This window comes from Carcharhinus amblyrhynchos, chromosome 28 (assembly GCF_965287045.1).
Source record: "Carcharhinus amblyrhynchos chromosome 28, sCarAmb.v2.hapA, whole genome shotgun sequence".
In the NCBI taxonomy this organism is placed as follows: domain Eukaryota; kingdom Metazoa; phylum Chordata; class Chondrichthyes; order Carcharhiniformes; family Carcharhinidae; genus Carcharhinus; species Carcharhinus amblyrhynchos.
In genome coordinates, this window is record NC_137351.1 from 20,037,048 (window position 1) to 20,064,589 (window position 27,542).

The 27,542-nt window shown below is 40.8% G+C and overlaps 1 protein-coding gene across 2 annotated transcripts in view; it reads right to left on the bottom strand.

Annotated features, from left to right (window-relative positions):
- mindy2 (MINDY lysine 48 deubiquitinase 2) overlaps positions 1–26,971 on the bottom strand; it is a 68,010-nt gene extending 41,039 nt beyond the window's left edge. For both annotated transcript variants that reach the window (XM_080214050.1, XM_080214049.1), the window contains exons 1-5: positions 26,179–26,971; positions 25,357–25,414; positions 12,723–12,787; positions 4,566–4,724; positions 192–294 (exon numbers count right to left, since the gene is read on the bottom strand). In XM_080214050.1, coding sequence (XP_080070176.1) covers positions 192–294; positions 4,566–4,724; positions 12,723–12,787; positions 25,357–25,414; positions 26,179–26,961 — 1,168 coding nt within the window. In that variant the 5' untranslated portion in view covers positions 26,962–26,971. The remainder of the gene's footprint in view (positions 1–191; positions 295–4,565; positions 4,725–12,722; positions 12,788–25,356; positions 25,415–26,178) is intronic.
- Between the last annotated feature and the right edge of the window lie 571 nt (positions 26,972–27,542).

Genomic DNA, 27,542 nt, shown 5'->3' on the forward strand with positions numbered 1-27,542 from the left:
TGGGGGTCTTTTCGTGGCAGCAACTTCTTTAGAAAGCTTTACTAAAAATCAATAATTGCATTTGAAGTGCATTTTGAGCTCAAGACGACATCTGAAATTGCTCAACAAAAATTCCCTTGCTGAGCAATGCAGCAATTTCCTTTAAATATCCATTACATCTTCGAAAACTCAAAGTTGTCATTCTTCCTTACCTTCACTGACTAGTTCACTGTTTGATGACTGTTTACAGAAGATAATCTTCTCCACCAGCTGGTTATAGCTGCACATTCCCACTGCCTTTGCTACTTCAGCAGTCTACAGAACAGAATTGTCAGCAGAAAATTATATTTCAGACTTGAAAGACGCCTAGCGCTACATATTCCCATTCCATTTTCCATTGGAGACAAATACCGTCAGCATTATGAAGGTGAAATAATTGAGGGTACTCAGACTACTGTGCATACTGTGAAGATGCGTACTTTCTGCAAATGCCTCAGTGGTGGCCTGCAATGTACTGAAGAACAGGTATCCAGCCGAAATATATTTATTTTGCGGACACAGGCACATTACCATCGACTTAAATACCCCTTCCGACGTGTTACAACTTGCTGCCGCCCACCCCCCCATATCCCAGAAAACCACATTCAAGTCCATTGTGATCTTTTATTTCTAACTTAACATCTATATGTAACTAACGCATCACTTTTGTCAATCTTCACTGTGAAATTTAAAGAGTCACCTTAATGCAAAATATATCACCAAAACAGCTCAGCTTTCTCAAGGTGTACTGAGTTATCTGTTGACATGTTTAAAATCTTACGTTCAGATTACTGCACAAGGCTTGCACACAGATGGCAGTTTTCTGCTTCAGCCCAGTGAATTCATTGGCAAATTTTAAATTAATTCTAATGGAAGATTGTACAGCACTTTACTCTCAGCTTTTATATTGGGAGCTGGTGGACAAGCTCCCAATATAACTACCTACAGCTCAAGAAACTTCAGCTCCATGTCGATCAGCTGGAGTCCAAGCTTCAGACGTTGCAATGCATCAGGGAAAAGAGGAATGTTACCTGAATACTTTATTTCAAGGAGCAGTCACACTTCATATTTGGTCTCTAGTTACGTGAAGGGAAGATATGACAGCAAGGGAGTCAGTTTGAAGATCCACAAGCTAACAATGAAGGTGCCTCAACCCTTGCACTTAAATAACTTTGTCCAAGATTCAATGTTCTTGCAGCTTATGTGGGCGAGAACACGGACTACAGGGAGGACAGATAAACTAAATCGTACCACCACAGTGCATGAGATGATCCTATTGGGGGAAGTCAAGCAGAACATTGTTGGGAATGGTACAGTCCAGGCAAACGGATACTGCCAAGAACATGAGTACTTCAGACAACAGAGCCTGCCCTGTACCAGGATTAAGGACATTTCTTCAAGACTGGAGAGGAACGGCTTAAAGAATGGGAGAAATGCATTTTAATTCATGGGTCACTGGCCCCAGAACTGGGAAAAGAGGGAACAGTACCATTGGAATCACTTCTGAACCACACTGGAACCAGTGTCTTAGTAAATTGTCAAACTCAGGATGTAAAGAAAATTTAAGTCTAAATAGAGGGGGAAAAGCTTTCACATGAAGGGACATTTGGAAGGTTAAAGATAAAAGACACATAATAATGCAGAGTAGCAATGAGTAGTGATAACCAGACAGATGGTAATGATAATAATGACAGAGCGTACAAAAAGAACGCACCAGCCAAGGAGGAAGAATGGTAACAAAAAAGGATTAAAAGGCTCTCTATCTGAATGCACATAACATTATGGTTGAAATGATAGCACCAATCAAAATCAATGAATATGATGTAAACCATTAGACATGGTTGCAAAGTGACCGTGTCTGGGACCTGAAGATGCGAACATATTTGATATTCCGGAAAGACAGGAAGAAAGACCAAGGAGATGGGGTAGCTCTCTCATAAAGGATCAGATCAATATAGGAGTGAGAAATTACCTTGGTTCAGAGGATCAAGATGAGGAATCAATTTGGGTGTAGATATGAAATAGCCAAGATAAGTTACCATCGGTGGGTATAGTTTTTAAGCTCCCCGACAGAAGTTACACTGCAGGACAGAGCAAGAAATAATGTGCAGTTGTAAGAAAGAAACTGCAATAATTGTGGGCTATTTTAATCTTCAGGTAGCTTGGCAGCAGCAGCACTGTTGCAAACTTTGCTGCCATACAGTAACATGGACCTAGATTAGATTCCAGTCTTGGGTGACTGAGAAAAGTTTGTACCTTCTCCCCATGTCTGTGTGGGTTTCTGCCACATGCTTCAGTTTCCTTCCCCAGTCCAAAGATGCGCAGGCTAGATGGACTGGCCATGCTAAATTGTCCCCAAGGTATGTAAGTTAAGAGATTCAGCGGAGTAAATGCATAGCATTATAGGAATGGGGCAGAGTGCATGGAGGGCCTGGGTGAAGTTCTCTGTTGCAGAGTTGGTACAACTCAATGGGCCGAATGGCCTCCTTTTGCACTGTAAGGATTCTATGGTTGAATCAAGTTCCAGTGAGAAAGAAAGATTCTACAAGAAGAGTGCACCATCCATGCCTAACGAAGTTAAGGCTTGTATCACACTGAAAAAGACATCTAATGCTACAAAGATTAGTAGAGGCCCAAGGACTGGAAAAAGTTTGGAAGCCAGCAAAGCTTGACAGAGAGAGAATAATAAAGAGGGAGAAACTGGAGTATCAGAGAAAACGTGCAAGAAATGTAAGCAGCTAAAGTTTGAGGGCTAATCCCTTTACAGGGTCAGTCTGAGAATTTTCTTTTATTCAGTCATTCATGGGATGCAGACATTGCTGGCCAGGCCAGCATTTATTTCTCATCCTGAGTTGCCCTTCAGCAGGTAGTGATGAGCTGTCTTCTTGAATGTCCCTGGAGGTATAGATATACGCATAGTGCTATTATAGGGTGCAAGTTCAAAGATTTAGAGCCAATGACAGTGAAAGAACAGCATGAAATTTCCAAGTCTGGGTGGCAAATGGCATGGAGGGGAGCCTCCAGGTGCTGCAGTTTCAATGTATCTGCTGTCCTTGTTCTTCTATGTAGCTGTGGTTGTGGGTTTGGAAGGTGCTGTCTAAAGGACTTCTAGGTGAATTTCTGCTGTTTATCTTGTAGATGGTACACACTGCTGCACCGTCCATTGGGAGTGGAGCAATCGACAGTTTGTGGAGGGGGTACTAATCAAGCGGGCGGTATTGAGCTTCGAGTGTTGTCAGAGCTGCACTCATCCAAGAAAGGGAGAGTGTTTCATTACATCCTTGGCATGTCTTGCAGATGACGGATAGGCTTTGGGAGTCAGGCCTGAGTTACTGTTGCAGGATTCCGAGCCTTTGGCCTGTTCTTGTAGCCACAGTATTAATACGTCAGTTCAGTTTCTGGTCAATGGTAACCTCCAGAGTAGTGACAATCGAGGTCTCAGTGCTGGTAATGCAACTGAATGTCAAGGGGCAATGATTGGAACCTCTCTTGCTGGGTGTGGTCATGGCTTGGCACTTACCACTCATCAACCCAAGTCTGAATATTGTCCAGGTCTTGCTGCATTTGGACATAAGCTGCTTTAGTATCTGATGAGTCAAACATCCCCACTTCTGACCTTATGATGCAAGAAAAGTCATTGATGAAGCAACTGATGATGGTTGAGCCGAGGACACTACCCTGAAGAACTCCTGCAATGACGTCCTCAAGTAGAGATGGTTGATTCCTAACAACTACAACCATCTTCCTTTGTGCCAGGAATGACTCCAAACGGAGGAGGGGGTTCCCTGAATTCCACTGACTCCAGTTTTGCTGGGGCTCGTTGATGCCATACTTGGCAAAATGCTACCTGGATGTCAACAGCATTCACTCTCACCTTACCTTAACAAGAAATAATGGCCAAGAGTGTGAACAGCTATTTTATATCTGCCTTCACAGTGAAGGGCACTGGATGTATTGCAAGGTTAGTAGAAAATGAAAAGGCAAAAAAGTGGAAAGAACTTGAAACAATCACTTCATTAGAGAGGTACAAAGAAAACTAATTGGATTAAAGGCTGACGAGAGCCCTAGACCTGATGGCCTGCACCCTGGTTCCTGAAAGGAGTAGTTGCTGCCATCATGGATGCATTGGTTCTAACCTTTCAAAATTCCCCGAGATCCTGGAATGCACTCAGCGGATTGAGAAACTAGACATCTGACACCTCCACTCAAATAAGGAATGAGGCATAAAGCAGAAATAACTGGCCAGTTAACCTAACAATTGTCATCTGGCAAATACAAGAATGCATTCTTAAGCAAGTAGTTGCTGAGCATGTAGAAAAGCATAATATAATCAGGCATTGTAAACATGGCTTTGAGGAAAGGAAATCGTGTTTGACAAAATTATTACAATTCTTTAAGGATCTAACAAGCAAGATGAACATAGGGATACTAGTAGATGTAGTAAATTTGGATTTCCAAATAGGCAATTACTAAGGCACTACATGAAAGGTTGCTTCTAATTTAAGAGCTGTGATGGGGGCAATATATTAGTATGGATTTATTCTTACCTGAGGGTCCACCAACCATCCATGGTAAAGTGCAATATCAAGGAGGTCAAATACAATGCACTCAGGTGTATATTCGAACACTCTCACACCAGTAAACTTTACATTTACATCCAGTCCCGTCTGCAGTTTGTGTAGTATGGCCATTGCATCACTCATATTCTATTTCAGAAACAGAAAAAGGAAAATTCAAAGATTTAAAAACAAATTTAAAAGGGTCCAAAGCAAAACATAAAATTTTGTTCAACGTAGTGATTTGCAAATTGGTACTCATTCAAATAGTTATTCATCACCTTTGATCCTACACAATGTCACTTGGATGTAGTTTGAGCTATTATGGCCAAGTCTGATCCCAAACCCAAAAGACTCAATTTTAAGTTTAAGTTTAGAAGATTAAGATTCAAGTTTTGAATAAAGATACAATAAACATATTATTCTCCAACTAGGAAGAGCAAAACAAACCCAACAGAACTTCTGCATTAGACTTAAATGGATGCTTGCACGATTGCCTGCTTTTCATTTCTCTGTGACACTGCAGTCCTCTTGCACTTTACCAATACTGCTAACGGCTGCTCTGCACTCCATTGTGGCATCCTACTTGAATTCTCCCATCGACTTCGAATTTCACTAATGCAGCTTTCTTTCCCCACTGCCAGAGCAGTCTCTTTGCAGATTTAAAGTTGCACATTTTGTACATTAGTCAACCTCAAATAAGTGGATAGAAATAGCACAGTTCTGTTTGCATCAATCCAAAACCCATGGCTGACCGTTTCATTCAACATAAAATGATGCAAGATTTTTATGTATATACTGTTATTCATCAAGCTATATACAGAACAGTTCTAGAAATAAAGTACAGGAGACTTCCCAGGACAGAAGGCTCACGTATTAACTGCAATTATAGATGGGAATCCTTATTTTGAGTACGGGTATGTTTGAATGTGAAATATCCATGTGAATATCGGGTACTGTGGGTTTTTTTTTAAAAAGGTAACTTTGTGCTTATCCTTTAACTAATCAAGACAAAATACTTTTGACACCATCAGTAATGCAACAAATGACTACTTCTAACTGAAGTGAAAATCGAGCTCGAGTTTTTTCTTCCAATATTTATAAAGCATTGTGCAAAATAAACTAAACTTATTTGCATTAATGTGAAACACCAACAGATTTATTCATCTAACAGAAGAAAACTAAAAGGTAAAACATTATGCAGGGCCACGTCACGTGGGACACAACATGACAGCATGACAATGTTTCTTAAAAGAATTTCCCCTCTTTAGTGTCTGTGACTTAAAGTGAACAGAAGATAATGATTAACTGCAAACTCAATTCACAAATGAGTCTCCCAAGGAAAATACAATTTACAGCTTTCAGGCTCCCTCACTGGCGCCCTCTTACTGCACCATAATTTAATTTCAGAAAGTAGTGAACCAACTTTACATCATAACTCAGCCATTTACAGTTCCATCACTTGTTTGTGCTTGAAGAGCAAATCCTCCAGGTGCAGAAGATTTTATTACATTTTGATCCTTCTCGGTCATTCAAAATGACACGGTTTTCTAAAATGATCAATTTACGAACGAAAGCTCCACACTTCATGAAATTAAAATGTTTTTATTTCCTTGCCTCATTTCAGTCTCTGGGTACAACTAGTCTATCAGGAGGAAAATTAATCACACAAAGAAAAAGCTGTCAATGTTAAAAAAAGCGTCCAAACAGTTGGTAAAAAGATTAGAAGTTACCCTGAAGCACAGTAAAATAAGAAAATTAACTACATTTTGCCAATAAAATATCTTTGTGAATAAAAGATGAAAATCAGACATTCTGTAAACGCGAGAAAAAAATATCAATCCGGTCAATTACTATTTGCTAATATCCTATCTGACTAATCTCAATCATCAGCCAAATAACCGAATAAATTGTTACAATGCTACGAAAGAGATCTAATTATTAATAATCTGTTCAATGTTCAGTTTGTGATCTGTCAGGGCCATGAAACTTCAGATGGATTTCAGGCTTGATTCAAACATGGACAAAGAGTTCAGTTCCAGAGGTGAAGTAAAGAGTGACTGCCCTTGACATGAAGTCCAAGTAAAACTGAAATCATTGGTAATTTGCTCAAGTCATATCAGCACAACGTTTGAGGCCAATGACCTAGCTCCGGGGACACCGCTGTAGGAGATGCTCAGAACTGTCTCCGAGGCTCAAATCTTTGATGACTTTATCAATGACCTTCCCTTCATCATAATGTCATGTTATTAGATTAGAAATCCAGAAGTCTGGAATAATAACCTAGAGACACTGTGGCACTGTACCAAGTAATAACCAATTCAATCCGACCACCTTCCAGTGCCATTCAATGGCATTACCATGACTGAATCCACCACTATGGTAGAAGGTAAATGTTGAGCAGAAACATAACGGGATCAATCTTGTAACTACTGTGGCTACAAGAGCACATCAGAGGCTGAGTATTTTATGGTGAGTGACTTACCTCGACTCCTCAAATCCTTTCCTTCTTCTATAAGGCATATGTGATAAAATATTTCCTGTATAACTGGAGTGCAGTTCCAAAAACACAAAAGAATTCTTGCACCATCCAGGACAAAGCTACAGGACTTGATTGGCAGCCCAAACATCTCTCACCTTGCACCACACAGTTATCACTTCAACAAGCACCATCTGCGAGATGTACTATCACAACTTGTCAAGGCTCCATCGACAGCATCTTCCAAATCTGTGATTTCTACAACCAATAATGTGAGTTGTTATGTTCCCAGGTGATGTTATAACTGAATGGGAAGATTTAAGAATAGAACTCTGGCTCACAAGACTAACTTATATTTGTTTTTAAATCAGGCGTGGAGGAACAGAGTCACCAGACCACTAAATAGTTTTGACAAGAAAAAACACTGGATTATAATACAATACTTTTTTTACTGCCCTTGAGTATAATAATTACATACAGATTTTAAGATTAATATGGCTATGACAGTACATTTGACGCTACAATGCTCTCATTAACACACTGATGTATACCAGATGACTGTGGTCATGTATACATGCTGCTTTTAACCAAAGTTACTGTCTGTGGTTTCCTCCTCAAAATCCTCCGAGATGATCATGCGTGTTCCCAAACTTCACTTCTAAAAACAAGCTTTAAATTCTTCTCATTAATAATACTCTCAATTAGCAATTTGCATTCCAAATTCTAGCCCAAATTTTACAAAGCTTCTGTTTTACTGTTAACAATGAATCTAGTCCAGAATTTTATACCAACACCTCGAGGATTCTTTTATTTTGACTGACTTTCACTATTATACAAACTCTGATATTAAACCAATAAATATTTGTCACTTATTTCATCATTTGTTTCACAGATGTTACTAAGATCTCCCAAACTTCAGGATTACTTTGGAAATCTTTCTCTAGCTTCCTATCAAATAATACCTTCTCAGCTTTGTTTGTGATGCCCATGAACTATATTTGGTTCTATTTCTATGTTTCGAGAACCAACGGTCCTTTAGTTCCTCTGAAGCTTGCCTTCTAATAAGTTAATCCAATACACAACTTCTCCTGCTTCAAGCAGAGCTGAAAAATGTTCCCTCTCCGGCTTTCGATCTGTAACTGCCCTGGCTCCCAGTGAGAAACTAAGAATAAATAAATCCTGTCTTTCTCGATACAAGGCCCCAGTTACTAAGCAATGCCCCGGCAACAATATTTATTCTTCACGTTGTCGCCCTCTTGAAGCAGATTAGTTGAAACGTAACCCAACCCCACACAAACACCTTGGTCCAGCATGAATCTAACTATAGGTTCCTTTCAAGTGCAGAAACAATGAATTAAACCCATCCAAAACTAGACCTTATTTATAATGCTTACCAATACAAATCCCTTAACACTATTTCTATTTTACTAATAGAGTGAACGTGAACATCTCCAACTTTTAAAGGTCCCTTGACATCAAGATGTGCTTTATGCCAAATAATTTATTTTTAATTCATCATCTGGAATTTTTCAAAACAGACATTTTTGAAAACACAGATTAAAATGATTTGAACCCTCAGATCAAGATGGCTAATCCCAATTTGCATTACTATATTTTCCACATACCAATTCATTAGAGTGCAATTAGTCTGACTGGAAAAACCAAAGTTCAGGGCAGTGTGAAGTACTCACATTTCCTATCTCATTATCAAGATTTTTATGGCAATCATCTGAACAATTCCACTGCACCTCCTGTCACCACACCAGAACAGGAAGTAGGTGCCATTGACATCATCACTGTATACATGAAAAGTAGGTTAACACTCCACCTGCAAGTAGTGTCATTGTCATTACTATGCCCCCATAGAAAACAGATGCAAGTGTAGGCCATTTGACCCTTCAAGCCTGCACCACCATTCAATCTGATCATAGCTGATAATGCACTTTGAATATCCAACTCCCACTTTCTCTCCATAGCCCTTAGCTACAAAGGCCACGTCAAACTCCCTCGTGAAAACATCTAATAAACTGGCCCCAAGAGCTTTCTCTGGTCGGGAATTCCACAGGATCATAATTCTCGAGTGAAGAAGTTCTTCCTCATCTCAGTCCTGAATGGCTTATCCTTTATTCTGAAGGCTGTGTGTTCTGGGCTTCCCCAGCATCACCACTTCACTCACCGCCCCACTTTGAACCCTTGGCTGCTTCATTCACTGCCTGTCGACAATGAGGAAGCAGGATGGCGAAAGTGAAGGAGGCAGTGAGTCACGAGTGGAGCTGTGAGGCAGCAAGCAGAGCAGCATCAGTTTAAGATGGTTCCTAACACCTTCTCAAAAGGCCAATGTTTTGAAAACAGTGGTTAGAGATCAGCGAAATAGTTGAAGACAAACAAGACAAGAAAGGGACTTCAAGGAGTAGGGTGCTGTTTTAAAGATGAATGGGACAGTGTAATAAAGAATTGTAGAATCAGTAGTTGAGTGGTCAGTTGAGTGTAAAGGGAATCAAATGAGTAGGATATAAATCTCGAGTTCAGCTGAAGGCACAGGAGAAATGGTTTGGATTTCTGTTACATTTCTAGAAGAATCAGTTTTCAATAGGAATTATCAATGTTTCAATCAGAGCAGAACCTTATTTCTCCAAATTTTCTTGCCTTCTTTCAAAAAGGAGACAACTTGTTTTCAAGTACAATTTCAACTGTGCCACTGACAAGCCCATCAATGCTGCTCTGACAAGCATTTCTTTGCTATCTTAGCAGACAGCATGACAGATTGATGGCAGACTATTTGACTTTAAGCTGCGATATTGTTCTCAAGACTGCACAGGCATTCATGGTATAAATTGGCTCCTGTTTTCCTTGGCCAGGAAACATGAATCAACAAGAGTTTTGAATCCTGATCTTTCAGGGCAGCGACATTGCTGAAGTCAAACCAAGTTTACACCATTTACAGAGGCATTTTGCAGAAGAACAACTGGATAGGAACATAGGAATTAGGAGCACAAGTAGGCAATTTCAGCCTGCTCCACAATTCAATCAGATCATGGCTGATATCTTCCCTGGTCTCAAATCCAACTCGTCACCTTTTCCTCATATCCTTCTTTCCCGTTTTTTTAGTATTAGAAGTTTGTCTATCTGCCTCTTGAAACCACTCAACAATTCAGACTATGCCTGTGATGTCTTGTTCTAGACCTTGGACGGCCCAAGAGCCTGTTCCTGAGCTATAATTTAATCGCCTCCCATTTTGTCTACATTTACTTCATCAATCCCTTTTAAAACTTTATATACTTTGATCAAATCTCCTTTCATACTTCTAACCTCCAGCGAGTACAACCCGAACTATTTAATCTCTCCTTATGTGTCAACCCCTTCAAACCTGGATCAATCTGGTGAACCTCCTCTGAACTGCCTCCAATGCCACCACAGCCTTCCTCAAGTAAGACAACCAAAACTTAACAATACTCCAAATCAACTCCCTATACAATTGCAACAACACTTGTCTACTTTTATACACTAGTTCTTTTGCAATAGATTACAACATCCCATTTGCCTTCTTTATTACATGTTCCAGCTGCATACTAATTTTCTGAGATTTACGTATATACACACCCAGGTCTCTCTGCCCAGACGCATTTTGGATCTGCTTTCCATTGGCCTATTTTTTTCTGCCAAAATGGATAACCTCATACTTATGCACATTAAACTCCATCTACCAAATTGTGGCCCATTCTTCTGGCCTACCTATATCTGTCCATAGAAGCTTTATATCCTCTTCACTGCCTGCTTTCTGATCTATTTAGTATCAGATGCAAATTTTGCTATGTTACACTCTGTCCATGCTTGCAGATCATTTAGAAAAATTGTAAGCAGTTGAGGTCCAAGGACTGACCCCTGCGGCATCCCACTAGTTACATTTCACCAGCCAGAGAAGGACCCATTTATTCTAACAGACTGCTTTGTCAGTCAGCCAATCTTCAATCCAATGTCAATTGTCTCTTTCTAATTTATGCATGCTGTACACCTGGGACACTTTTTGTTGTCAGTAACACAATGTGTGAAGAGTTAAGTTTGCAACTCAGGAATGTCTGATTTGTGAAATCTGTCAAGTTGCATCGCTTCAGCAGCAGTCCCATGCTCTGGTTCCTATATAAGCTAAAGTTATCCTACATAATACAAGTAGTGCATGAGGGGACTGATCAAGTTAAAAACTATGTTGGGAAATATGTGGAACAATTTATGACAAAATGGAACATGAAAAATCTTTACTCCCAATTAAATGAGTCTAAAATAAATATGTTGCACAGACTAAATGCACAAGGTAAGTTACTATGAGTTATTACAAGTATTTAACCAAAAGACAATCTTCTGTAGGATTCAGCCTCGCACTAAACTCTGGACTCATCTTATTTTCAGTGCAATTGATCTTAGTGTCCCTATTTGTAACTGGAAAGTAGATTAGCCAAGCATCAAAGATAGCTGGCAAAGTGACGTAATACGTCAATGGGGTAATTCATCGGTGTGCATTTTTCAGAAATGGAGTACAATGTTAGCAAGTGTGAGGTTATCCATTTTGGCAGGAATAGTAAGTAGTAGGAGGGATTACTATATAAAGGGCCAAAAGCTGCAGCATGCTACGGTGCAGAGGAACCTGGGGGTCCTTGTGCGTGAGTCGCAAAAACCCAGTCTGCAGGTGCAGCAGGTGATCAAGAAGGCAAATGGGATGCTGGCCTTTATAGCGAGGGGGATAGAATATAAAAGCAGAGAGGTCTTGCTGCAACTGTACAGAGCACTGGTGAGGCTGCAGCTGGAGTACTGTGTGCAGTTTTGGTCGCCGCACTTGCGCAAGGATATATTGGTCTTGGAGGGAGTGCAGAGGAGATTCACTAGGCTCATATCAGAGATGAGGGGGTTGGACTATAAAGAGAGACTAAACAGACTGGGTCTGTACTCATTGGAGTTTAGAAGGATGAGGGGGGATCTTGAGAGACATAAGATAATGAAGGGGATGGATAGGGTTGAGGTAGAGATATTCTTCCCGCTCAGAAAGGACAGTAGGACTAGAGGGCACAGCCTCAGGTTTGGGGGGGGGGACTTCTTCACTCAAAGGGTGGTGACTCTCTGGAATTCTCTGCCCATTGAAGTGGTGGAGGCTACCTCGCTAAATATACTTAAGTCACGGGTAGATAGGTTTTTGGTAGGCAAGGGAATTAAGGGTTACGGGGAAAAAGCGGGAAAGTGGAACTGAGCCACTTCAGATCAGCCATGATCTTACTGAATGGCAGGGCAGGCTCGAAGGGCTAGATGGCCTACTCCTGCTCCTACTTATGTTATGTTAAATCAATTTCGAACTTCAAATTCTTAGGTATGGGCCTTGGAGGTAAAGTACATTAAAATTTTCATCAATCTGATAATTCCAACAATGAACCCATGAATATTATATATTAAAATTCACAGTATTCATATCAAACCTAATCTAATGCTTCACGACAAAATACTAAGAGTCTCCAGCTCAAAGAATTATTTGAGCACGTGCAGATTTCCTCAGTTCCTTCAGTTAGTTTGTAACATCTATTGGAAATTCTTGTAGTATCAGTTTTATACAGATTGCTTACAGTCCTTTTCCTTTTGGGAAAACGCCATTGATTACAGACATATAAACAGCATTGGTGAATTAGTACCTGCTCATAGTTTAATCTCTGAACATCAGTGATTTCTTTTGGCTTTGCATCGAGAATATAATCACCTGCAACAAGAGAAATTAAAATGACATACAGGAACAAAATATTGCTTTCTCAAAATTAACTTAAATACCTGCTGAAAACGTTTATACATTATGTCAATTAGTTTCCATCCATCAGAGCGCTTTCATTCATCACTACTTTCACCTCTGCTCATTTTAGATTAACTTTCTCCAACATCAATAACACATTAGCCCTCATATTAGAATCGAAAATAAACTATGTCACCACAAGTTTAATCCTTTCATTATCATTATCTCAAAACATGTCTTAATTTACGTAATTGTTACTACTTAACTGCATCACTCAAGTTCATGTAATCTTTAAAAATTCCTTCATGGGATGCGAATACCACTGGGCCAGTATTTATTGATGGGGAGATGCCAGCGTTGGACTGGAGTAAACACAGTAAGAAGTCTCACAACACCAGGTTTAAGTCCAACCAATTTATGTCAGACTTCTTCCAGCATTTATTGCCCATCCCTAACTACCCTCGAACAGTTCGCTTGTTTCAGAGTCAACCACACTGATGTGCATTTATAGGAATGGCAGATTTCCTTCCTTAAAAGGACATGAATGAGCCAGTTGACATTTTACAACAATCGCAAAAGGTTTCACAATCGTTAGGCTTCTAATTCCAGATTACTTTCAGCCATGGTGGGACTCAAAACCAGAGCATTATCTTAGGTCTCTGGGTTACTAGTCTAGTGACAATGCCACCATTGACACTCTTAACACAACTAAAATACCAAGGATGCTTTACTATGTTACAGCTCTATAAAAACTGGCAGCTGACAAGAATGATCTAACAATAAGAATGGTAAACAAGTTTACACTACACAAAAGACAAAATGCTGAACCAGTGAGCAATGATGGAACTAAAATGAAAATTAAATTGTCATTTTCTGTTTCTACAGGTTTAAGCAAATGTTGAGTCAAAACTTTTGCTGCTCTTATATGACACTGCGGTTTTCCCTGATATGCCTGAGACTCGAAGAATCTAACATTGTTTGGGGATTATTTCATCTTCAGCAACAAGCCAAGATATGAAACACTCTAATTTGAAGAACTTGGCAAAAAGCTGTAGCAGAGTTAGGAACTACAAAAACATCTGTTTTAATTTATTTATTAATGTCACAAGAGGCTTACATTAACACTGCAAAGATCACCTAGTTTCCACACTCCGGTGCCTGTTTGGGAATACTAAGGGAGAATTTAGCATGACCAATGCACCTAACCAGCACATCTTTCAGATTGTGGGAGGAAACCAGAGCACCCGGAGTAAACCCACTCAGATACAGACAGAAAGTGCAGACTCCGCACAGATAGTGACCCAAGGCGGGAATCGAACCCAAGTCTCTGGCACCGTGAGGCAGCAGTGCTAACCACCATGCTGCCCTAAACTCAAATCAATTCTGGCAGCAGTGGGATATCTATCTGACTGATAGAAAAAGGGTTTTAAACTCAGTAGCATGCACAGACAGTTCTGCAACTCCAGCTTGTAACTGCAGATTTGTTTTTTTTAAACTTATAAGGTAGAACAAGCAAAAGATTTTGTATCAAGCTCATGCATGCACAACAGTTCAAATCAGCTGAAGAATCAAAGCTCAGGTCCCTCAGAGGGTACTGAAAGGTGAATTTATTACATTTTGTGGATTTTCTTCCCGCCCCCCACCCCCCCGACAACTTTTAATACTTTTGGAGTAGGTCAGAAACCAAGATGCTGATGAACCAACTTACAATAAATGTTAAGGAATTGGGTTTCAGGTTTTGTTAGTTGAAATTGAGAGAGCAAAGCGGCCTGAGTAAGTTGTTAACTAAATTGTTTATTTATTATTTGAGATTGTTAGTGAAGAGGAGATTTAAGTCAATCACAGTTTTGCAACTTGAATTTTCCAAGACTTCCTGGGGATGAGTAACAAATGGCAACTTTTAATGGTAAAAAAACTGTTTAGAGGTATATGGACAGCTCCTGAACTGTTTGCAAATGATCACAAAGCAGTCATGCTTTTCCTTAATTATAACAAATACAACACTAATTTATTATTCTCAAAGCACCACTTCCACAATGCCTACAGCGACAAGCTGTCTCGTACAAGATACATAGCTTCAATATAGCTTCTGAACCTATAAATGGCTGCACTAATTGACATCATGAAAACACAGCAGTTGTCAGGCAATTAACATAGAGAATACTATTCACCGATACTGACTTTTTCAAGTTCTATTCACCAAAACTAAATATGACATCTAATAATGAATAGTTAATCACATTAAAGGGTTACACTAGGAGTGGAAGATGTTCTACTTCATGATAAATTAAGGTGTGTTGAGAACAATGCAAAACCTGTGCTCAATTTATATGGCTTTCTTGTTTGTTTCTTCTCGATCTCTTACGGATTTAAGTAATACTAAGTTTCGATCATGTAATTAAAACAAAAAATAGCAGAAATTTGTTTTTTTTATTTATATATAGCAACTCCCAGATTGTCATCCAAAGTATGAACTGTTGCCTGACTCATCAATTTGGACATGAAAATCTATTATATCAAGATGTGGAGATGCCAGCATTGGACTGGGGTAAGTAATCTCTCAACACCAGGTTAAAATCCAACATGTTTATTTGTTAGCACAAGCTTTCAGAGTGTTGCCCCTTCATCGGATAAAGAGTTTGATTCACAAACAGGGCATGTACAGACACAAACTCAATTACAGAATAATAGTTGGAATGCAAGTCTTTACAGGTAATCAAGACTTAAAAATACAGACAATGTCAGTGCAGAGGGGGTTAAGCACAGGTTAAAGAGGTGCGTATTGTCTCCAGCCAGGCCAGTTAGTTAGGCAAATCATAGGGGTTACAGATAGTGTGACATGAACCCAAGATCCCAGTTGAGGCCATCTTCACATGTGTGGAACTTGGCTAACAGCTTCTGCTCCATGACTCCTGGTCGTTGTGTGTCGTGAAGGCCACCTTGGAGAATGATTACCCGAAGGTCAGAGGCTGAATGCCCTAGACTGCTGAAGTGTTCCCCGACTGGAAGGGAACATTCCTGGCCTGGTGATTGTTAAATGGTGTCCATTCATTCATTGTCATAGTTTCTGCCTTGTCATGCCTTAGGACATACTTTTCTGCAGCACATCAGGTAGACAATGTTGGCCGAGTCACAAGCCTATGTATTGTGTACCTGGTGGATGGTGTTCTCAGATGAGATGATAGCATTCGTACTGATGATCTGGCATGTCTTGCAGAGGTTGCTGTGGCAGGGTTGTGTGGTGTCGTGGTCACTGTTCTCCTGAAGGCTGGGTAGTTGGCTGCGTATAATGGTGTGTCTGAGGCTGCACAGTTGTTTGAAGGCAAGTCGTGGAGGTGTGGGGATGGCCTTGCTGAGATGTTCCTCTTCATCAATAACATGTTGAAGGTGGACAGAGTACACTTTGTCATCCAGTACTTCCCTGGAGCAGAGAAGCTACAACATCTTCTCCAGAGCGTTCAACATATCATCAATGAAGACGCGCGTTGCACCCATCTATCCCCACACCTCCAGGACTTAAGAACTGGGATCTTGGGTTCACGTCACACTATCTGTAACTTGCCTGGACTTGCAAAATCTCACTAACTATCCAGGCTGAAAACAATTCACACCGCTTTAACCTGTGCTTAACCTTCTCTCCACTCAGATTGTCTGCACCTATAAAGACTTGATTACCTGTTAAGGCTCGCATTCCAACCATTATCTTGTAATTGAGTTCGTACATATGCCCTGAATTCTTCACTCACCTGATGAAGGGGCAATGCTCCAAAAGCTGATGCTATTATATCATGCTTGTTTTAATCAATATCTTGCAAATGTGTGTTACTCCAAATCTCAAATAAGATATGTATATTGTGAAGTAAGTTTTTAAACAAATATTTCCAGGGCCATACAGGAATATTGTGTAAAGAAGTATTGTGGGGGCTGTGTGCTTTTGCTGGGCTAGTCAAATAACTAAATCAACAATTCAGGGGTTTTTAGAGGCAGCCTCAAAGGGAAGCAGTATCAAACTGAACAGAATGTCAAAGGAAACTTAAAACTTCAAAACAATGTGTGCTTTTGGAACACCACTTCCTCATTAGATGAGTCACCCGATGAAGGAGCAACGCTCCAACAGCTCATGCTACCAAATAAATAGACTTTAATCTGGTGTTGTGAGACTACTGACTGCACCTACCCCAATTCAACGCTGGCAACTCCACATCATAACATGTGCTTAAAGTGATTGACAAAACACCCCAGTCCCTGTGGTGACCATCAAGCAGAGAAGGCCTCAAATTATGCCTGCAGACACCATGTGCTCCCTTTTCAGGAACACCAGAAGTGAATGCAACTGTAGGAAAGTGCAGGCAGTTAAACCAGACAATCCCCTTGACCACCTGCTGCTGCAATCTATTGCTGGCCAGTTCCAGGAGCAAAGTCACTTCCATGTCCTCCTTTCTCCACATCTCCCTCCACAAAGTGCGAGTGCACGTACAAGGTTTAACTGTGTAAATGCAATCTCGTGTAGAATTTTCTTGCTTTTCTTAATAAATATTTTAATTTAGTTAGAATCTCCAGAAATGTTTCTAGAATTTATGGTTTGTTACTTCAGTACACAGTTTCTTCTGCTAAAAAACTGATCGCTTGTCAAGTTTCCCTTTTTGAGATTTGGCTCACATACCACAAATTCATATTTTATTATTTCCTCTATTGACAGTGGATAGCAGCATGCATTTGTCAAGATCAAATTAACACAAGTAATATCAAAACTAATACTGAAGACGACAATTTATTGCTTAGTTGGGATTTTGCACAAGTAATGAGGCAAAACTATCAGCTTCGGCCACCATTACTGCTCAAAACAGACAATGGCATCTCCAGTCTGCAATTGCATAGATGAAACAGGAATGCAGAGGCTGCCATCAGTAATTCTATGCATCTCGTATAGAATGCGATCATTTATAAAGCACTGAACTGACTGCATTTTGGCTTTTTTACATCACTCACTGTAAAAACACAGAAAAATGACACTTCTTTGGAGGTGGGTGCAACTCGGTCTTTAATGTCAGACAGAATTAATCTGGACAACCTCTCTGGCCCTGACAAGTTAATTATATATTTTGTGCATATCAATTTTTGCCATAATGATAAAATTCCTTTGTTTTTTTTAAAGCTCATTAGTATTTCAGTTTCTAACTTAATCACACATGCATTCATTTAAAGGTGAAGGATATTAACTGCATTTTACTTCTGGTTTGTTTTATTTTAATTATTACCTGACATTAATGTTGCTGGTGCCAAGATTCCCCTGACTTGGTGCCAAATTCAAACTGATGCCAGAAAGGGAAACAGTTACACCATGAAAGTCATCAGATCATTAGATTAAGATCTCAGCAATGGCATTTAATTCTGGCCTTGAAAAGAGATGCCCACTAAGAGCAGTTTTCTTTAAGATCAGAGACAATTGCTGTTGTTTCATCACTGGCTAGGTTATACCAACAAATTTGATTGAATTTTTTGAGGCAGTGATAAAGCATATAGACAAGGGTACTGCAGTTGATGTAGTTTATATGGATTATGCAATGACTTTGACAAGGTCCCACATGGGAGACTCAGAGGAGGTAAATACACACAGAATTCAGGGTAAATTGATAAAGAGAGTTCAAAATCAGCTCAGTTGCAGGAGACAGGAGGTGATGACAGAAGACTGCTTTACTGATTGGAAGTCAGTATGTAGTGGTGTACCACAGGGATTGGTGCTGAATCCAATATTATCCATTATTCATATAAATGACAGATGACAATGTGGAAGGTAGAATCAGGTAGGTTCCCCTCCACTTAAGGGTCAGTCATGTGGAGACAATTCCAATGTGAGGGGCAGGAGGGGCAAGTGCAAAAGCTTTTTTACCCAGAGGGTGCTGATGGTCTGGAATGCACTGCTTGGGAGGGTGGTAGAAGTGAGTTGTCTCACAAATTTTAAAAAGTATGTGAATGAGCACTTGGCACAACATAACATTCAGGTCATAATGACAAGTGACCATAAATGGGATTAGGTGCAAGGGTAGGGGTTTCTTGCACGTCAGTACAGACTTGAGGGGGCCAAAGAGCTGCTTCTGCACTCTACGACTCTACCACTGTAAAATTCAGGCTTTTAAGTTCAAAGTGAGGAATGAAACACCTTTTCTTTCAGAATTTTGGAACTGCTACCAGATTCCCCAGCTAAAGCTTTTCCCAATCAAGGATAGCATCAAGTGCAAGAGTACATTCAGGATCAGAGATGAAATATGCTCGCAAATCATGTTACCAAAAATGGCATAGCATATTAAAACTGACTGTTTCTAGCAAGTAATTATGAAGGGAAACTGGTGTTTATCAAGAAATCTGCAGCACTCCAAAGTAATGTGCATTCTTGCCTCACAGACAAACCAAGAAACTACAGATCAATTGGCAACTCTTGATCCAAATGTGCTCAAGCTCATACTATTGATGGACAATATATAAACTTGTCTAAGGGAATCATTTATAATGTAATTCACTGAATGAAATATATTTTTGTAAAATTAGTTAGCAATAGATGACAGGACAAATTATCAAAACCTGCTTTAAAGTTCTGAAAAATAATTAAGGCTAGATTTTAAAACAGTCAAAAATAAATTCACTTCTAATTACTGCTTTACTTTCATGGTTTGAAATATAAGTGCAACTGCCTCAATATTTGGTTCAATAGCCTGCACCTGTTACTGGGGTAAGTAAAGGTGCCTTAATTCACTCATTACCGATCATTAGTGTGCAGAAATGAAAATCCCACACAGTCAAGTTCTAGATTTCTCAGTACAAGACAAAATGCTAATACAAAAAGCCGATGACATGTAGCCTTGTTACATGTCATCAAGATTTCAAAACAGGTTTACTGCATTAAAACAAGAGAAACTGGTGCTATTTCAGTTTACAAACGTTTAGAAAGATATTGACAAATTTACTAGACCTCCTAGTCAATGACAAAGCAAAAGCAATTGTCTCTGATCTTAAAGAAAACTGCTCTTTTGGGCATCTCTCTTTGAGATCAGAGTTAAATGGCATTGTTGAGATGTGAATCTAATGACTTTTGTAGCATGAAAGGCAAGATTTCAATTAGAGACACAGAAAATAGGTCCTACAAACATTATAGTTTCTGTGCTTAAGACCAGGAAAATACAGGAACATCACAGTTCCTCGACCAGGGAAATATTTATACATGCAGTCATCAGCATTCACGTCTAAATGATCTTCAGTTCATCATTTAATTACTGATATTAGGAAGGTTAGTTCATGACTTGATTGCTTATATTCAGAGGTACAAACTTTTGAACTTGGAAACAGCACAAGGTAAATAAATATATTTCAGGTAATTGAATAAATTGAGTTCAGTCCATTCGCTAAATTGAAAGTTCTGGTCTGGTCTTCTCACCAGGATGACTTTTGGCATGTCCATTTCAGTGACAACTGTACAGCTTGTGTCACATACTTGTGAAACTCTGCTCTTCAACACAGGAAAATCAAGTTACTGCTTTACATAGCTCCAAAGCCGCTGACAGTATCTGGCACTCCGTACTTCCAAATAATTTACAACATGGCTTTTGACCAAAACCAGGTTTCTGACCATCCTCTTTCCTATTAAATCTGTGTGTTGTAGTTGATAACTCAAAATTAGACCAGAGGTTCAGAACAGACATTCTGTTGGTTTTTCTTCTATTCATTGGTGGGACATGGGCATTGCTGGCTGGCCAGCATTTGTTGTCCATCCATAGTTGCCCGAGGGTAGTTGAGAGTCAACCACATCGCTGTGGATCTGCAATCACATGTAGGCCAGACCAGTTAAGGACAGGAGATTTCCTTCCTGAAAGGACATGAGTGAACCAGATGGGTTTCGCCAACTCGACAATGGTTTCATCATCATCGGTAGATTCTTAATTCCAACTTTTTTTTAATATTGATTTCAAATTCCACTGTCTGCCATGGTGGAATTCAAACCTGGGTCCCCAGAACATAAGCTGAGTTTCTGGATTAATAGTCTAGTGATAACAACACTGTGCCATCAACTCCCTGTGTTATTGATGACCTTTTGCACTCATCATCCGAGCCTCCTCCTCATTTTGCTAACAGTTTTACTCTACATTTTGCAGCTTCCTTCAGATTCATTAGCCAATGATCAGAAACTCTACTCCTTGATAAGCAAAAACAGAATCACAATGTGATCTCCATTCTACTCTTAAAAGTGGCAATAAACATCAGGATTCTAAATTTATTAATGACACTTTCTTCAGCTTAATATTTTTCCAATCTCAATGTTTACAGAACCCCATTAATTTCAGCCAGTTACAACTGGTGTTATGGTTGACGAACTCCAGTCTTCATGTTGGTCAGTCACAGCTCCCATGTTTTGATTTTTAAGTCACACTTTCTCCTGATAAGTACAATCACCATTCTAAATCCACTGTGTAAATCACTTTCCTTTTCTATACAAAATAGTTTTGACCCCAAGAGCTGAAAAAGTCCAAGGCTTCAACATTGCTCCATTGCAGAGGATTGGTTCCAACAACTCCTTACACTTCTGGACAAGATACAAGAAAAAGATCAACCAATAAGTGATCTCACTCTCTTGCAATCAATTAAATTGATGTGAATCAATATTCAAAAATTAATACCGCTATTAATCTTCCTCTCAGCATTACCTTCCTGCTATTTTTAAGCTTCAAATTATCCTTTTGCACTCTTCCTACATGATTAAAATCAATACTCAACACATTTTTCCCTTACTCATTCTTCTGCAGGACCTCAAAGCTGGAATTGGTTACTTTTTCAAAGATTCTTTTGTGCTATAAGCTTGACATTATCTAACCACTTTCTTTTTTTTATCCTCAACATCTTTAGCCACGTGCTGGTGCAAATGAGTCTTCACCCTTCATGGAGCTCTCAAAAAAAAAACTTGTGCTATGAAGGGTTAGGTATGACGATTTGGCTGAAATGTCTTTTCACTTACCATACTTGATTACAGTTTTGCCTATTCCCAAACATATCAAGGGTAGTGTTTTTGCTGGGAGTGCAATCAATAAAACTAGCGCACATGGCGTCTATTTCCGAAGTGCCATTTTTTTCTTTGATTCTCCATTTAACTTCACTTAAACCTCAGCAAGCGTAAAATCAGACAACTGGATTGCATTTTAAAACATGTACATTTTGGTTTAAAAATAAACCATGGTATATTTCAGAGCAGTAACTCAGTGCAGTTTGACGAATACAGCATAAAATGGATTTAGCAGTGTCAAACTACCAGCTGAGTAACCAGCTTTTAATTTACTGACAATGACTCAAGAATAATTTTAGAATCATTTCCTGGTTATGTTGCAGCACCAGAGTCCGTTTCTCATAAAATTTGACAATAAATTACTTGCAATGGCTTTAGTCACGTTCCTATAATCCCTGCATCCAAAAGGCAGTTTATTTTTCTGAAGCATCCTCAATGTCCTGCAATGACCAGAATTAATGGAAACCCCCAGCAGTGATTCCTTCATCCCGAGGGTGCTGTTTGGACAGGGCTTGTTTTCCAGCAAATCTCAAAATTCAATCTGCACAGGACGCAATTTGCACTTAAAATTCCACAAACTTTTGCACTGATTTTGTAAATCTGTCAAAAAACCCAGGCCGCCAAGCAGAAACTTCAAGCCAGCATGTTAAATCCAACCAAACATAACTAATTTATGCCAAACTATTTGCATCAAGAAACTGGTAGATTGCTATTAGTTATTGCTAGCTTTAACATTAATAAAACCTCCAATTTTGATAACAGCCATGGGAATTGACTTGGGGAGGTGAACCTGACGTTAAGAATTTAGTGCAAATTATAAACACAAGCTTTTTTTGGTTGATATCACCATTATAATTATGGGTATTTCACATAAATGAATCGTGCTTGCTAAAGCTCATTCGTCAACACGCTGGATATCCTGCCAAAGTCAGTATTTACTGCCCTAGTAACCATGGAACCATAGAATTTTCACAATGCAGAAAGAGTCCACACAGCCCTTTGAGCCTGCACCGACTCTCCTAAAGAAAATCCCACCCAGGCTCTCCCCTCCACATTTATCATGCCAATCCATCTCACCTACCCACCTTTGGGCAGTAAGGGGCAATTTAGTTTGGCCAAACCAACATGTCTTGGGACTGCAGGAGGAAACTACAGCACCCAATGGAAATCCACGTAGGCACAGGGAGAAAATGCAAACTCTGCACAGTCACCCAAAGTCAGAATCAAACCTGGGTCCCTGGCACTGTGTGGCAGCAGCCCTCACCATTGCGCCACCCTTCACAAAGTGGTGGTTGAGGTCTCGCCTCCTTGAAGGAATAGCGACAACTTATGTGAAGGTACTCTGCATGATGCTGTTTAGATAGGGAATTCCAGGATTTTGTGAAATACTGAAGAAATAGCAAACAATACATGTTCAAATCACAAAGGTGAGCAAAGGAACCATGGAGGTTATAATACTGCCATGTATGTTCTGCTCATGTTCTTCCAGTGGTGATAGTCACTGTCTTGAGAGCTACAGTACATCATAAAAATCTGAGTTCCGGAGGCTATTCAATCCATCATGCCAGTGCTGGCTTGTCTGCCCTTGCCCCAAAGCTCTGCAAATTTTCATTTCCAAGTAAATACCTTCAGAATCTGCTTATATTTTCTTTCAGGCATTGCACTTCATACAATACCTAACTCAATACACCAAAGAAATTCTCATCAGTCTTACAAATCATAGAACCCTACAGTGCAGAAAAAGGGCCTTCGGCCCATGAGTCTGCACTGAACACAATCCCCCCCAGGCCCTACCCCCATATTCTTACATATTATACCCACTCATCCCTGGATACTAAGGGGCAATTTCTTAGCATGGCCAATTAACCGAACCTGCACATCTTCTGGACCTTTTCTCTATTTTAAGTCTGTGCCTTTTACCTGCCAGCAAAATTAGTCTCCCCTTATTTAATCGAGCCTCAATATCAAGTTTCCCAAGATCTTTGTCAAACAGGAACAAAACCGACTTCTGTCTCCAGTTAACTGTAGTTCTTCATTCCTGCTTTAAGTACACTAACTCTCTTCAGAACTCTCTCCAAAGCCCTGACATGCTTTTGAAATGTGATGTCCAGAATTAGGCTAAATATTCCAACTGAGGTTCAACCAATGTTCTATCAAGGATTGGCCTTCCTTCCTCCATGCCTCCATTTATGAAACCAAATGTTGCAACATGCATTTAACAACTTCATCAGCTTGTCCTACGACTGCTTTCCAGTGATTTGTGGAAATGAATCTCTCAGCAGTGTACATTGTTTACGTTTATTAGTGTCACAAGTAGGCTTACATTAACACTGCAATCAAGTTACTGTGTAAATCCCCTAGTCGCCACAACCTGGCACCTGTTCAAGTACACTGATGGGAGAATTTAACATAGCCAAAGCACCTAACCAACACATCTTTCAGAGTATGGAGGAAATCCAACCAGACACGGGAAGAACATGCAGACTCCACACAGACAGTGACCTCAGCCTGGATTCGAACCCAGGTCCCTGATGCTGAGAGGCAGCAGGGCTAACCATTGTGCCACCCTTGGCAATCACAGTAGAGTAGTAGAAAAAGGGGAAAGTATTTAAACGTATTAATGAGGGGTCAGTAAAGCGGGTTGCTCTGTACTGGACAGTGTTGAGTTTCATGGGTGCTGTTCCAGCAGTATCCATCCAGGTAGGCAGAGAACATTCAATCACACTCCTGGCTTGTGCACTGTAGTCATGATGTGGATATGCCGGCGTTGGACTGGGGTAAACACAGTAAAAAGTCTGACAACACCAGGTTTACTATCAAATAAATCGGTTGGACTTAAACCTGGTGTTGTCAGACTTTTTATTGTGCACTGTAGGCAGCAAAGACGTTTTGACAAGTTAGCTGGGTGACTCACTGCTAAATACCCACCTACTCAAGTAGCCACGAGATTTATACTTCCAATTTAGTTGCCGGTCAATGTTGACCCTCAGGATATTGGCATTGCCACAATGTCTTGGAGAAATGGTTAGGCTGCCCTTTGTTGAAGATCTTTACCTGATTCTTGCATGGCATGAATGTTACATGCCACTTATCAAGCCCGGATACTGTGCAGGTTTGGCTGCCTTCGTTCCTAACTTCTTTATCTGACCAACTACAAAACTGAAAATTGTCCAAATTATCAGCCAGCCCTACTTCTGCTGCCATGGTGGAGGGCATGTCATTGATGTAGCAGAAGACGACACAAGGACACAACCCTAATGATCTTCAGCAACAAATTACAGATTGCTTTTATTGAATTGTAAAAGCAATCAGAACTTTGCAATAAATTACTTACAACATACCAGGTTACATGGCTTTTGTTTTCAATTGGCAAAGAGAAAAACTAAAAAGTAACAAATGACTCAGGTGATTTCACATTAAGTGCTTCTAAACTGGATAAACATAAAGACTTCATTTCAACTGAAAACATCCCGAATATCAGTAAAAGAAATCTTACCCAAGTACTCCATTAACTGTTCTGCTGTAATAATTTCCATCATTGGTGGAAGTTTAATCTACAATAAAAATGCATAATTAACCATCAGATTTTAAGAACCAAAGTTTTATGCAATGAAAACTTACATGTACATCGCCCCTTCAATGTAGTAAGAAGCCCATGACTTCAAATGAGCACAATATGCTGGAAGATGACTGAGTCAAAGATGATTTTATGCAAACTGATGGAATTCTCCCCAACAGAAGATTCACCCCCGCCCCAGCCAAATCACTGAATACATTTAAAGAATCAATAGATAGATTTCTAGAATCTAAAGGCATAAGGAGTATGAGGATAGTGCTGGAGTATGCCACTGAAATAGAGAGTCAGCCATGATCATATTGAATGGCAGAGAAGACTCAAAGGGCCAAACGGCCTATGTCTGCTCCTATTTTCATGTTTCTAGGCAGATGACAAAGCATAAGCAGGGGTAGATTTTAGGAGCAAGTTGGACAGGATGTGCAAAGAGGCTCAGGAGCTTTGTACTTTCAACTCTGGCCTTGTGGATTCCACCCACCCCCATGTTGTTTGCCCACCAATGGCAATTGTGTCTCCAGCAGGACAGATTCCAAGCTCTAGAATTCCCTCTCCTCAGTGCAGGGGGTTACCGTGATAGTGAAGGGTGAGGTCATGCAGAGATCTGAACAGAAGCAAAAGAATTTTTAAAAAGTCAGGGTATTTTTGGACCAGTGCAATTTATGCCAGCAAGTGTCGTGTGATGTGAGCCACACCCGAATAGATATTGAAAACTTCACTCAGGTTAATATTAACATTTACAGGTACCTTCCAGGCTAAAAGAAGAACGTTCATAATTGCGAGCAATGGGCAAGGCCCATTTTCATTCTGTGTAATAATGGGCGTGTTTTCCGTTTTCCATTTGATCCACTTAATGTGATAGACCGACTGTCCGGGGAACCTCTCCTTCGAACTGGATGGTTTGGCAACGCCGTCCTTGCTATTGTATTCTTCAGTCTGTAAAGCAAGAGCAAGGGCCCGGTCTTCAGCCCCCTCACTGTTCAAATCAGAGCTGGGGCAGGAGTTGAGATTGGAAAATGATTCGAGGGAATCGATGCTTTGAGATTCCGCGGGCAGGCTCTGGTCACTGGCACTGTGCTCCTTGTCACCCTCGGGAGTTTGAGCGGGGCTGCTACCGTCCTCCTGGAGCGCCCGGGGCGGGACCGTGTGCTGCGAAAAGGCGGCCAGGTTTCCTTTCCCTGAGGCGCCCTCCACCTCGGTGCTCAGCTCGCCCATCTTGTTGTCCAAGTTTTGTTGTTGTTGTTGCTGCTGCTGGCGGCCGCCCTCCTCCTCCTCCTCCTCCCTCACTCTCTGGGTGCAGGCAACGGGCGCGGCCTCGGCCTCCTCCACCATCTCCTCTTCTCGCAGGCGTGTCCCAGTGCTAGGACATGGAGTCTCGGAGGTGGGGGTGGCTGAGGCGGAGATCTCGCCGGGCCGACAGGAGCCTTTCAGCCGCCCGTTACCCAGAGCGCTCGGCCCGGGCCCGGGCCCGGGCCCTGCCAACTCCACGGCGGCAACGCCGCCCCGCTCGGCACCCTCATGACTTTCCATGAGGCGGGGAGGAGAGGAGGAGGGGAAGGGAGGGAGGGGGGGTAAGTTTGGGGCGGGGGGAGGGGAGGGGGGAGAGGAGGGAAAGGGAGGAGATGTCGAGCGTGTTTACATGGAACAGGCTTGGAGCCGCCGAGCGGCAGCCGCCATGACACCGCCAGCAGCCCCGTGACGTCAGTGCCGGCACCCGCGCGTGCGCGCCGCCAGCCTCCAGGCTGCCCAGAATGATTCAATTGCTGCAGAGCCAGGAATACAAGAGAGATCTCAACCCAATTGCTTTAAAACAACCATGCATTCTCAGCGGGCTCTTCCTCAGCTTCTAGAGGCAACCACTGCAAATCAACAGAGACAAAGTATGTTTTCTTTTGCCAAGATTTGCAGCAACGTATGTGCGTGAGAGTACCACCAAACTGCTGTTCTCACTCTCACTGCTGCAAAAAAGACAACTGCTTCATGTAAAAAAAGGAAAACAAAGGATCATTATCTGGCAGGAAATTGTGACTGGTGGTTGTAAGCATGCGCTGTCGCAACCCTGGGTTGCTCTCTTAAAGGAATATCAACAATTGACGGACTGCTGCCAACCT